The sequence below is a fragment of the Pteropus medius genome, unplaced genomic scaffold (assembly GCF_902729225.1).
Source record: "Pteropus medius unplaced genomic scaffold, Ma_sr-lr_union100, whole genome shotgun sequence".
Classification (NCBI taxonomy): Eukaryota; Metazoa; Chordata; class Mammalia; order Chiroptera; family Pteropodidae; genus Pteropus; species Pteropus medius.
The window spans coordinates 49450162-49463571 of record NW_024340849.1 but is presented as its reverse complement, the minus strand read 5'-3'; the positions used below and the strand labels follow the sequence as shown (position 1 = coordinate 49463571).

General features: G+C 36.8%; 1 protein-coding gene across 3 annotated transcripts in view; it reads right to left on the bottom strand.

The window, feature by feature from the left end:
- Window positions 1-13410, bottom strand: part of GNAL (G protein subunit alpha L) — a 154699-nt gene that overhangs the window by 44005 nt on the left and 97284 nt on the right. For all 3 annotated transcript variants that reach the window (XM_039846024.1, XM_039846035.1, XM_039846045.1), the window contains one exon: window positions 3807-3904. In XM_039846024.1, the coding sequence (XP_039701958.1) occupies window positions 3807-3904 (98 nt within the window). The remainder of the gene's footprint in view (window positions 1-3806; window positions 3905-13410) is intronic.

Below are 13410 nucleotides of genomic sequence, written 5' to 3'. Positions count from 1 at the left end.
TCTGTGTTTAAGCCTTTGAGGACCTGTGAGACTGTCCCTAGATTCTTCATCAGTAGCTCAGCCTTAACAGAATTTCAGTATCACTGGGAAGTATCTCTACCCCCAAATATTCCTGTGGTTTTTGCCATGGAAGAAGTTACTTTAACATGGCTTACAATTACTCCTATCATAATAAGAATTAAGGTTAAAAATCATTGCTGTTGAGCAAGGTAGCACCGTGACTTAGATTTATATCAAGATGCAAGTCAGATCTTTTTCAAAGCAATTTAGATGAGAGTAAAAAAAAGCCATGTCGGAACACTGGGAATGTGCAAGGGGAAAGAAGAGGGGCTCCAGAGTGAGTCTGGGGTGGGGTGGGGCGTGCACTTTTAAAGGGACAGGGTCAGCTTTTCCTATTAGTGCCACGGTGAATATGGGGCTCCCATTCTGCCAATTCATTTATTTCAGATAGACTTACTGAGCACCTATTTTATGTAAGAACACTCATGTAGGAGCTGGGTATTTAAGGATCAGTTAAACACATTCTCTCAGTAATTAAAAATCTCATGGGTTGGACAAGATGGCTGGCGTAAAGTCCCAGGGCTTTACTCGGAGATCATGTCCCTTCACCGACTTGAAGTTGAAATGACTTTTCTTTTACGAATGGATGGTGATGGAAGATGGAAGCAGCTTATATTTCTTTAACATCTTATTTGGCAACATTAAAAAAAGGTACGGCAGCATTTGTTGGTCTAACAAATGTTATTGAAATATTACTTGTTTTTGAAATCCTTCACCACCAGCCTCTATCTCAAAATTTGAGTGTATAGGAAAAACAAGATATTGTTATTAAGAGACAAAGGTTACTGATCTAACTTGATTCCCATGTTTATTAAAATGGATAAAAAAAGCAAAATTGTTGACGTTACCTAGATAGTGAGGTCTGGAAGGGGAAATGGTTTCTGTGATTTTTGCCATGTCATGTTAAGAAAGCATAAAAAATAATTTGGTGTTTTATTCCTGACAAGCCCGGAAAGAGAGTCTTGACTTCATGCCCCAGAGTCTCTTTCACAAGGCAGTTATTATCTGTGGTTCTTGGTAATTTGAAAGGACAGAACTGAAAGAAAAGCAGATCTTGGCTGTGATCTTATCTGTTAATGGGAAACTGTGATCTTAGCTGTCTTAGTTTACCCTTGTGGTCCCAGTTTCCACACTGGTGACATAATAGCAAGAGCTATTTAGGGCTTACTATGTGCCAGGAACTCTTTTGAGGACTTTGGATATATACTTATTTAATCCTACAATGACTGTATGAGAATAGATCACATGATTTTTCCCATTAAAGTAATTTGCCCAAAGTTTCACCAAATGGTTGGTGGCAGAGGTAAGATCTGAATCTGAACTACCTATTGTCATCTGAATCCTAACTACTTGTTTTAAAAATTTATATTTGCATGTTCTATTTTAAATTAAATCATCAATTTTATAACTATGGCGATGTGTGAATAAGAATAAATTGTTCTTTTTTAAGAAGGAGAAATTCCTGAGCAGCACTGTGGTGTTCCCTCACGACGTCTTTGCTCGAGAAATACTCAAAAATGATGATAAAACGCATATTCCACATCAACTTTAAATGTAAATGTATATGAATTTAAATATTATTATGAGCTGTGCTAGAAATTCCAGTTGTTAACATTTTCTTAGTATATCCTTTCCATCTCTAAAATATTGTGAGTTAGCATATAATTCCGTCATGGCTTTTAAATGATTGTGAAATGACATGTTAGAGAAAGAGTGAGTGAGAGTAGAAGGAAAGGATAAAGGACCTTCAGGAAGAGAGAGGACTCCCAGTACCCTCTCAAATTGCACTTGAGCTCTAAACCTTTCCTTATTCCCACACCCAAATCTAAACCAGCTTGGCTCTCATGGACTGAGTGATCCAGTTGTGGAATGAAAGCAAACATACCTACTAAATGACATGAGAGTAACCACAGTAGTATCTTCACAAATGTAAACTTAAGGGTGTGGCCAATGTAAAAAGGGAATACAGATTTAAGGTAAGTCTTGAAGGACTCTTAAGTGTGATAGGAAATAAAAATTTTAAAATATTTTTCCAGTTAATAACAATTTTTAGTTAGTAAATAGTTTCTTTAGCATATGCTGTGGAAGCTCATTCAAAGCTTTTGGTGGTCATTTCAGAGTGTGTGGAGCGGATTTGTGCTGCATCCCTCCTGGGGATTTAACTTCCTTCGTCCGGAACCTTCCACTCTCTACACCCACTTCACTTGTGTTCACTCATTTCTAAGGCTTTGTATACAGTGGGCTGAAAACATCCATGCTAGTATCACCAGTATTCCTTCTGAGCTCCAGGCTCCTACAACCATCTGCTTGAATGCCTTCTTTAGATATCCTTTTGGCATCTCAAACTTAACCTCTCCAAATGGAGCTTGATACCTTCCTCTGTTCTTCCATAAACGGCGTCTCTCAGTTTCCCCCATCTCAACAAATGGCACCATGGCCCACTGCACTGTCATCCTTGATGCCCCCTTTTCTCTGCTTCTCTTATCCAATCCACCATCTCATTCTGTCCCTTCAGCACCCAGGGCTCACTTCCGTGGCTACCACCTGACTCAAGGCACTCCACTGGGATCTCTCTCCTGTTAATTCTCCATACAGCAGCCAGAGTGACCCTCACAGCCTCACTCATGGAACCAATGGTCACTCATTCCATTTGGAAGAAAAATCCAAGTTCCTTTGCATAGCCTTCAGCACTTGGGAGGGTCTGGCTGCACCGACCTCTCTCAGTCGTTTATGGCCATTCTTCCATTACCCATATGTTCGCTCCCAGACTGGCTTCCTGTCAATGCCTGGGTTCCAGCATCTCCTCCTCAGGCCCTTGCCATTGGCCCTTCTCAGTGCCTGTCACAAGGAGATGGTGCCTGAACTCCTATGGATGAGAAAGGGCTGGGGCCACACAACTATTTTCTCCTTGAAGTCAACATAGCTACATTATTCGGTTCCAAATATTATAAATTCCTAGATTTTTATGCTTATGAATCTCTTCCATATGTATGAATTTTTAGAATTTACAGACTAAAAATGTAAAAGTGCCTATTTCTTGCTGCTTGAAGAGTCACGTAAAAACAATTAGTTTTTGTTATCACAATAGCAAACATTATCTCGAACTTCTTGACTAACATTCTCCCGGGAGACCATTATTCTTTAATAGTTATAGAATGAATCTAAAGTGGCAAAAGAAAATAGGAAAACACGCATTTCAGAGAAAAACAACCAGCCAGCCTCGGTACCAGAGTCCTTTCCTTATTTCTCGTCATTATATTTTTCATCAAATATTTACTTATTATATTAATGACCATCTACTTTCGAGGTTCTAGTCTACTTTTAATATGTATCACTTATTACTTTAAGTAAGAGCTTGGGGTTGATTGCAGATGTTGATATTTTAAAATTTAATTTGGGGGCCCTTGTTCCAAAATTAAAATATAATAATGAATATCTAAGTACATTATAATTGATGAACATGCCTATAACTGTAGAGAAGCAAAAAACGAATAGAACTGAAAACATGATCAAGATAGAATGAATACAGCATCCTTCTGGTTCTTCCTTGAAACTGATTCCTATTGGATTTTCAATTTTCCATCTACAAAACATGCCTTATTTTAAAAGCTTATTTTCTGTAGTGAGATGTTAATTATTTGTTCTTTGCACTCAAGAGAGGTCAGTAATCCTGGGAGATAGCACAACCAACCACATGTGCAATCCTATCTTCAAAGAGGCCTGGGTTCTGCTCAGAGCAGACTTACTATTGTGCGCAGTCGATCAGCTGGTATTCATTCGATCTCTCAAAGCATGCCTTCACACCTTCATCATCCCAAAGTTTCTTCACATGATCGAAGAATTCCTAAAATTTGAAAAAGTTACAAATAAGAGCATGCATGTATTATAATCTTTCAAAAGTTAATAGTGAAAAAAACCTGCCCTCTCAATTTTGCAGGTAACACATGAATTATTTTCTTTGTGGGAGTCTACACACTGTGAAATGCACAAATCTCTTGTTCATTGTGATGAAAATGGATGAATCTGTGTTATCATCACTCAAATCAATTTGTCAAACATGCTGATCATTCCAGAAAGTTCCCCCAAGTGAAAATTATGTCAAAAGTTAACGACATGCAACTAACTAACAATTTAAAAGTCCTTGGTACTCAATAACTTTACTAGTGGAACTGCCACTTCGACAATGAAAAAACATGTCTATTATAAGGTTAAGTTCTGCCTTAGCTGCTATTTAAAATTTCCTATGTAAGCCATGATTATGAAGAGACATGTTTGAGTGGATGGCCCCAAAGAATTAGGTAATTAAGAAAAATAACTTTAAAATTATATTCTTTAAGAAAAAGACCTTTAAAATTATATTCTTTGGGGATAGTAATTTACTGATTTTGGGCAATTTTAAACACTATGACTTAAATGTGAACTGCAGTTTCTGGTTCTCACAAATCTGTGCAGGCACAGTGCTTAACTTCACCCACTATGACAAGCAGCAACCTCTGAAACAAGAACATTCCTTATCTCAAAGTAAAAGGCAGCTTTAGGAATTCACATTTCCAAAATTACCCAAATTAACTTAACAGTGCAAGTGACTATATAGTAGTTGCTAAATATAAATTTTGACAAAACCCTTTGTTAGAATATTTATATTTCTTCCCACATCAGTCATTTTCCCCTCATGGCAACACCAGGAAGCACCCATTTCCTCCTTTGATCTGCACAGAAGTGTCTGGGGCAACTTGGCTGGTAAGCCATCGAGGCTTTTCTGTTCGTCATGGCTGCCATGCTCCCTAAGAATCAGCATAGAGTCCTTGGAGGAAAAAAATGAAGGGCAGCTATTTTTCTTAGAGAGTCACAGTTCCATACAAGGATAAATCCAAGTATTGTGGGGCCTGATGCTCATACAATTCTGGGACCCTCTTTAAAATAAGGAAAACAAAATTATGAATACAAATTAGGTACAAAACCTTGGAAGGGGGAGTAGGAGTGAGGAGCCCTGAGCTTAAGCTTCTTTAGGTTTCAGTACGTCCTATTCTAACTTCCTAGTGTCAGGAACAATCTTTAAAGTTATGTCACATGTCTCTATATCTATCGTCTGTCATCATCATCAACAAATCTAAACTGTCCACAGTTGACAACGAAGGGACTATCTCTGTATAAAGGAGAGTAGCTGAACCCCTCAGTTTTTATCTTATACCATATTGTTCTATTTCGACATTATTTTTAAAACATAAAGGCTTTAAAAAATCATAGCCACAATGCCACTCTTTCAACTAAAAAATACATAAACAAAGAAATAATTCTGTAAAATCATTAAATATTCAGTCAGCCAATGCAGCTTTTTAAATGATAACTAAACACAGAACCAGGCTAGAATTCTCATATATTTGCTACAACTGGGAAATAAATATGAGGAATAATTTTAGTATGCCTCCATTAGCAATTAAGATGAATACTAAATAAAAATAATTTCAGTGTTGTGTGTGCATATATCTGAAAAAAAATAAAAGAATGGTTCACAGTGAAATGTAATCTGTTTTTGACATCTGAGAGGATATAGAAGTTGAGAGCATGGAAAGAAATATAGAAGTTGAGAGCATGGGAAGAAAGTGGCATTTCTTAATTTTTTTCTGTATAACCGAATATGAGACTTGCTTTGGGATCTTCATACATTCAGCAAACTAAATACAGGAACATTTATGCTACTCTTATTCAAAGGAGTTTAGATTATGTTATAGAAAATTAAAATTATGACAATATCAAACCTAAACTTACTTTTTAAAAGAATTAAAAATATTACAGCATAATTTTGATTTTTAACTAAAGAAATTTAAATCTATATGCTGTCTACATCTTCCTTTATATATAAAGTATACTCAAAACTAACAGAATTCTCAGATGAGAAGCAATTTTTCCTTTTGCTTTTAAGCTCTTTATAACTGCTCTAAAATGGAAATAAACATATGATAATAAGACACGTGTAATAAAAATTCTTGTATAATAGCTCTGCTAATATCATAAAATAACTTTTTGGTTACACTGACACTTGAGGTACACTTTTTCTTTTTTGAAATAAGAATCAAAAGCATATTTCTTATTTCTTGAAATAAAGGCTGTCCAATGGCTTAGAGTGAAAGCTCCAGCTACACATACAGAGGTGCTTTCACATTCAGTGCCCTGTACTATGGCTGGTGGAAACTGTGTAAAAATGTTATTGTGCACAATATTCTTTCTAGGACTACTTATAGTTATACTTCTCTCAAATTTTAGTGTCAGGAATACTTTTTTTGCATCTCTCAAGCAACAGCTTTTTACATTTTATTATTAATTTTTAATCTTATGGGCCTTGTAACTTTTAATCCTATGGACCTAGAAGTCATGTTTCGGGGTCAGTCCCATGTGTGAAGGGCTTTGCCTTATGCTCTGGGTACTAACTGTGCTTCTGGCTCCACATAACTTGCTTTCATGTTCCTAGCCTCACTCTCTTGGATTTTCAGTTACTTTATTAACTTGTTTTTAAACTTTTTAAGCAGCTCTAAATCTTTTCTGGAACAAATTGAAGCATAAATAAGTGTTTAACATAATTTTTCATGGAAACATAGTGAATAATGTTCACTACCATAATCCAATGGACCTTAGAAATAGGCAGTTTCAGGTCAATAGCCGTTTAAACTGAATTTTCTAAAGCTCAAGTTTCTGTCTGATTCATTTAAAATACACCTACTTAATTTTATCCCTTGGATAACAGAATGATCTAATAGATTTGTCATTTTCTTCTTCAGACATCTGATATATATATTGAGTTAAAAGTCTATGTGGGATCTGTCATGTCTGGTAACACTATGATTATGTTATTTAAAATCTCTGTCCATCTTCAAATCTAATTTAATATAGTATCTCTAAAATTCTATTTAGGAACAGCTTTCAGAAACTATGCTAAAAAAAAAAAATCAAACAAATGAATTTAAAGTCATTAGCAGTCCCCACGCCCATATCTTTCCTACAATGAAGCATGACCACAGTTGGCAATGACATTAACAAGTAACCAAATATAAAATGAGGTCACATCTCATTTTACCCAGCATTTACCCAGTGCCTATTATATTTCAGAAATGTTCTAGGGGTCTTAGATACAAGGTATCATTTACGTCTCAAACAACCTGCCATGTAGGTGATTCAACTCCCATTTTACAGATGACAAAATGGGAATGATTTAGGATACTTTCTATTTGCTCAAGCTTCCTTGACTAGGAAATGGTCAAACCTGGATTCAAAAGCATGCTATGAGTCCAGCTAGCTTCTTCATTCTCTAGTTGATGGCAGTCTCTTGTGCCTGGGAGACCAGTGGGACAATAGCAAATTTATAATACAAACTAAACTATTTTTTCCCCTTAGGACAGCCTACTTTAACTATTTTTAGAATAATTTTTAACAGCTTTTTGAGGTATACTTTTCATACCATAAAATTCATCCATTTATACAGTCATGCAACCAATACCACAATTAATTTTTGGAACACCTCCATTACCTCCTTACCCTCTGGAGCTAAGTCCTATCTCCACCCCAGGTCCCAGACTGTTAATCTACTTCTGTCTCTATAAGTTTTATCTTTTCTAGAAATTTTATATAAATGAAATCTAATAAATAGTCTTTTGTATCTGCCTTCTTTCACTCAGCATATTTTTGAGATTTATCTATTTTGTAATGTATTAGTAGTTTGTTCTTCTTTTAAAAAAATTGCTGAGTTCTATTCTATTGAACAGATATACCACTATTTGTTTATTCATTCACCAACTGATGATCATTTGGGTTATTTCTAGTGTTTGACTGTTAAAAACTGTGCTGCTAGGAATATTTGTGTACCAGTCTTTGTATGGACTTGTATTTTCATTTTTCTTGGGTTGATACCCAGGAGTGGAATTGCTGGGTTATATGGCAGGTGAATGTTTAACTTTAAAATTTTTTTTAAAGTTAAATTGTTTTCCAAAGTGGCTATTCTATTTTACATTGTCAAGAGCGATGTCTAGGGGTTCTAGTTTTTCTATATCTTCACCAATACTTGGTTTTGTTAGTCTTCTTAATTTTAATTACTCTCGTGGGCATATAGTGGCATCTCATTACGGTTTCAGCTTACATTTCCCTAATGACCAATGAGGTTGGACATCTTTTCATGTAATTGTTGACTACTTGCATATATTCTTTTTGAAGTGTCTTTAAATATTTTTTCCATTTAAAAAATTAGGTTGTATGTCTTATTATTGAGTTTTACTTTTTTTATGAGTAAGAGATTTAAAAAACTGTCTAGATTCAAGTCCTTTGTTAGCGATAAGTTTTGCAAATATTTTCTCTCAAACCGTAGCTTGCATTTTAATTATCTTAAACATCTTTTGCTGAGCAATGTTTTTAATTTTGCTAATGTTCAATTAATCAATTTTTTTCCTTTTAGTATTTATGTTTTTCTGTGTTTAAGAAATGTTCGTCTAACTCAAAGTCAAAAATATTTCCTCCAAGTTTACTTCTAAAAGTTTTAGAGTTATAGCTCTTGCATTCAGGTCTATGATCCATTTGAGTTAATTTTTGGAGATGTTATAAGGAAAAGGTCAAATTTCACTTTTTTCCATAAGGATATCCAACTTTCTCAGTCTTTTATTGAAAGACTACTCTGTCTCTGTTGCTTTACTTTGGTGTCTTTGTTGAAATTGACCATATACATGTAGGCCTGTTCATGGACTCTCAATTTTGTTCCACTTATATGTCTATCCTTATGCCAACACCATACTGTCTTGATTATTGTAGCTTTGTAGTATGTCTTAAAGATAGTAATGTTAAATCCTCCAACTTTGTTCTTTTTCAACATCATTTTGGCTGTTCTAGGTCTTTTGAATTTCCATATACATTTTACAATTAACTTGTCAATTTCTATAAAAAAGCCTGCTGGCATTTTGATTGAAACTGCATTGATTCTATATATCACTTTGGGGAGAATGCCATCTTAACAATAATGAATTTTTTTATCCATTAACATGATATATCTATTTGTATTTTATTTAAATTCTCTCAATAATGTTTTGTAGTTTCAGTGTATAGATCTTTCACATTGTTTGTTAAATTTTTTCTAAGTAGTTTTTTTTGTGAATTTATTTTGTATATACATATTTTTAAAATGTCATTTTTGGATTTTTTTTTATTGCTAGTACACAGAAATATAATTGATTTCTGCATTTGATTTGCAACCTTGTTAACTTCACTTATTAGTTCTAGTAGCTTTTAATTTCTTCCTGTGTAGCTGTGCACAGAAATAGTTACCTACACAGCTCCGGCCTCTCTCTGTTTTTCTCCCAAAAGCATGACCCATGAGGCCTGGGGTAGAATCTGTGGTTCCAAAGTGCAGGAGGACTTAGCCAAGGGATCTTCACTGCCCACCTTGCAAGGCTTCATGGTTTTTGCTGCTTACACTTGTATTGTATCTTTAGAAAGATACAATAAGATTGATTAGAGATTTTTTTATTTGTAATTTATAATCTCACAAAACAATTGCGATCAGTATAAAGCTTTAGTAATCAGATCCATGATTCATAATAGAGAATTAAATAAATCTATTTTATAGTGATGGGAACATAATTTTCCTCAAGCATTTTTTTCCACAAAATTAATTTTCTCGCTTTTGATTTTCCCCTTCATAATACTCCTACTCTTATACCTAAGATTCTCTCTGTAAAATCCTAATTCTCTGAGAAAACTGTGCATTTGAAGCATGCCAAAGAGACTCATAAGAGAAACTTATTTGTGTGGGAACAGAAATAAAATAATTAGGTATTTTCATTAGGAATAAGAGGCTCAAAGAATCACGACTTTAGTCTTTCCTTCCAGACAAGGCTCTATCAAAGTTATCTGACAAAAATTCTCTTTGGAACATGAAGCTTAAATTACATAACACTTTTAGGTATTATTCTTGGTCTCCTTAGTCACTCCGAATCCTGTTTTGTGTGCTGAGAGGTAAAAAGAAGAGAGGAACCCCTCTTTTGGGGAAGAAGACTAGATTAAAAGCAAGTGTCTTGAGAAGTGAGTTTACTATATTCCTACTGACAACAACTGTAGAATTAGATACATATTTCTTTGGGAAAATTTTAGTGTAAAATACACTAATAGCGTCTAATGAGGAATCATAAAACAATATTTATGGTTTGAGCACGGATTTTGGTATTTGAGTGCCTGGGCTTAAATCCCAGCTGAGAGGCTCTGACTGCTGAGAGTAACTTTCCTCCTCTGCTCCATGGGGGATAACTGTTCTTCACGGCAGAACCTGGCTGGGACTGATGAGCACACGGCGGCCAGGGGAGGAGGTGCATGTGTGAGGTTAAGGGCAGCAAGGAGACAGAGAAAAGGTGGCTGAAAAGACAAAATGAGAAGTGGGAAGGGCAAGCTCAGACTTGAGGCGGCCGACAGAGTGGTGACCAACAGTGCCCCGTGCTGTTGGGGAGGGAGGGTCTGGAGCCTCACTTTGGAGCATGACACTGTAGCTTTGGTACAATTGTGGCAAGGCCTGCCAGGTGCCAACAGGTCAACAGAGAACACACATGGTGAGGAAACAAATCATGTGTAAGCTTGAGAATCGAATTCGAGAACCATCTACAGCACACCTGCTGACATAAGGCACTATGCTCTGTGCAGGGTGTACGAGAGACAGGCCACAAGATTTCTGCACTTGAGGAGAGGAATGAGCTTCCGTCGCAGTACAAAGAACCAACCACATGGACAGGCGTCGCTGTCAGAGCTTAACTTTTAATAGTGTGCTTCTGATTCCTGGTTTCGCCCTGGGTTTTCAGACCTTTCTAGAAAGGCCTTCAAGCTAATTTGATCTGTCCAGACACACACTTAACAGCTGGTGAGGGAGTTAAGCTGGCTGAAAAGAATGCAGCAGATGACGAGAGAAAAGGAAGAAATGGGGAACAGAATATTTATGTAAGAATGTCTGCTACAGCTTGGAAAATTTGCCTTGACAGCCATGTGCTGTAAACTGAGCCTCCAAATTCTTTGCCTGGGGACGTGGTGCCAATGATCCTTACTGGTATCAACAGCTTACTCCCGCAAGGCAGTGGGAAGAGTGGGGGATGTAAAGGGAGAACCTAGGAGTGATGATGTCAGGCGCAGGTCCACCATCCCTGACTTATAAATGGACAACAGCACGTATAGCCAGCACACTAAGATTAGCTGATGGTGTCCTCAGTGGGAATGAACAAAATCACGGGGGCGTTTTGTGCTGTGAATGTGTAGCTCCACCTCTCCATGGCACCAGAAAGGCAAGAGCCTTCTCCAGAAAGTAACAAACAGCTATGAGGAAACTTAATACCTAGCACTACACTAGTGGTATTAGGTGATTCAAATTTCCGCATAGATATAAAATAAGATTTCAAAGGCAATTGCTGAGTTCCTTTGCAATTCTGAAGCAGCTACAAATCTGGCAACAGGCAACTGTCGTAAAAGGGAAAGAAAATTGACCAAAAATGCCAAACACCTTGCTGTTCTATACTCATGTATTAGTACAAGATAATCTTTAAGATTTCTTCCAGTTCTGAGACTCTCTGGATTTTAAGTTTTATATTTTTCCTCTTTCTTTCTATTTTGTATGTAACAGTTTTATTGAGATATAATTTATGTACCATACAATTTACCCACTTAAAGTGTACAATTCAGCGGTTTTTAGTCTGCTCAGAGAGTTGTGTACTCATCACCAGAATCACTTTTAGAACATCATCTTCAGAGGAAACCCCATACTGTTAGAAGTCACTCCTCATCTTCTGCTCCCTTGGACTCGGGCAAACATTAATCTACTTTCCGTCTCTATGGATTTGCCGGTTCTGGACATTTTACACACGCGGAATCATACAATACCTGGCTTTTGTGTCTGGCTTCTTTCACTCGGCATAATGTTTTCAAGGTTCAGTCATGTTGTGCCATGTGTCAGTGCTTCATCCCTTTTTATTGCCAAGTAATATGCCATTGTATGATGTTTACCCACCCATCATTTGATAGACATTGGATTGTTTGCATTTTTTGGCCATTATGAATAAAGCTACGAACATTCATGTACGAGTTTTTGTGTGGATGCAGGTTTTTAATTCTCCTGGGTACATACCTAGGAGGGGGCTTCCTTTCTTTCCCAGGAGAAACATCTGGATCTATTTTATAAGAGTTGCTAGTTAGGATTTCTGATTCAACATGCTTAATTCATTTCAACATTTAATAACTTTATTAAGTGCTTAGTTATTTATCGTAATGGAGGTGTATAGTGTGGCAGATAAAACAAGAAGGTTAATCTCATCTAGCTTTATGAATGTATTTCAAATTTAAATTTTAACACAGATAGACCTGACATTCTTGCAGTTCCTGACAATTCCAAATAAATAAGAAAGACTCAGAGACTGTTCGACAGCCCAGCACCTCCTCCTTACCCCATTCATTTGCTCTTGTGCTCAAGTGACAGCCATCTCCTAGCTCACGTTGGCCACCCTGTGCTGGAACAGGAGGTACAGAGAAAAAGGCAGAGCTAGTTTTTTTCTTTTGGAGCTTATAGTGGCCAAGCGAATGCTGGAAGGAAAGGTGTCTGGGGTGGTGAGAGTGGTTATTCCTTCCTCACCCTCCATAGTAGACTTGGTCAAAGCAAGCTGTGTCATTCATTGATTCACTAGGTAAATATTGAGGGCCTGGAATAGGTATGATATGTGAGGGAGCAGTCACAAAAAAAAGGAAGCCAAAGAAGTGTGGAATTTTTTTTGCAGGTCGTGATTAAGGTAATAACTTTTAGGCTGTTGGGTTCCATGGTCAGTTCTTGGTTGACCCCTTACCTGGTCTATCAGTAGCATCTAACGCAGCTGACTATCCCCCTCCTCACTGACACACTGTACTTTGGCTTCCGAGACCTCTCTGACTCCTGGCTTTCCTGCTAATCCACTGTCATTCTTGGTTAGTGTTCTTTGCTGGGTCCTTCTCTTTTCCCAGCCTCCTAATACTGGGCAGCCTCATGACCTCGTCCTGGATCCTCTTCTCTAAGCTCACTTCCTTGTGACCTCCTCCGTTTTGTGGCTTAACTATGTATGAGTACACAGTCATCCCTCAGGATCCACAGGGGATTTGTTCTAGGATCCCTGTGGATCCAAAATTCATGTGTGCTTGAATCCCTTACATAGAAAGGTGTGGTATTCCTAAGCGCATCCTACCATACACTTTAAACCATCTTATAATACCGGATATAGTGTAAATGCTAAGTAAATAGTTATACTGTATTGTTTAGGGAATGACAAGAACAAGTCTGTACATGTTCAGTACAGATGCAAAGTCAAACTACATAGTATACAT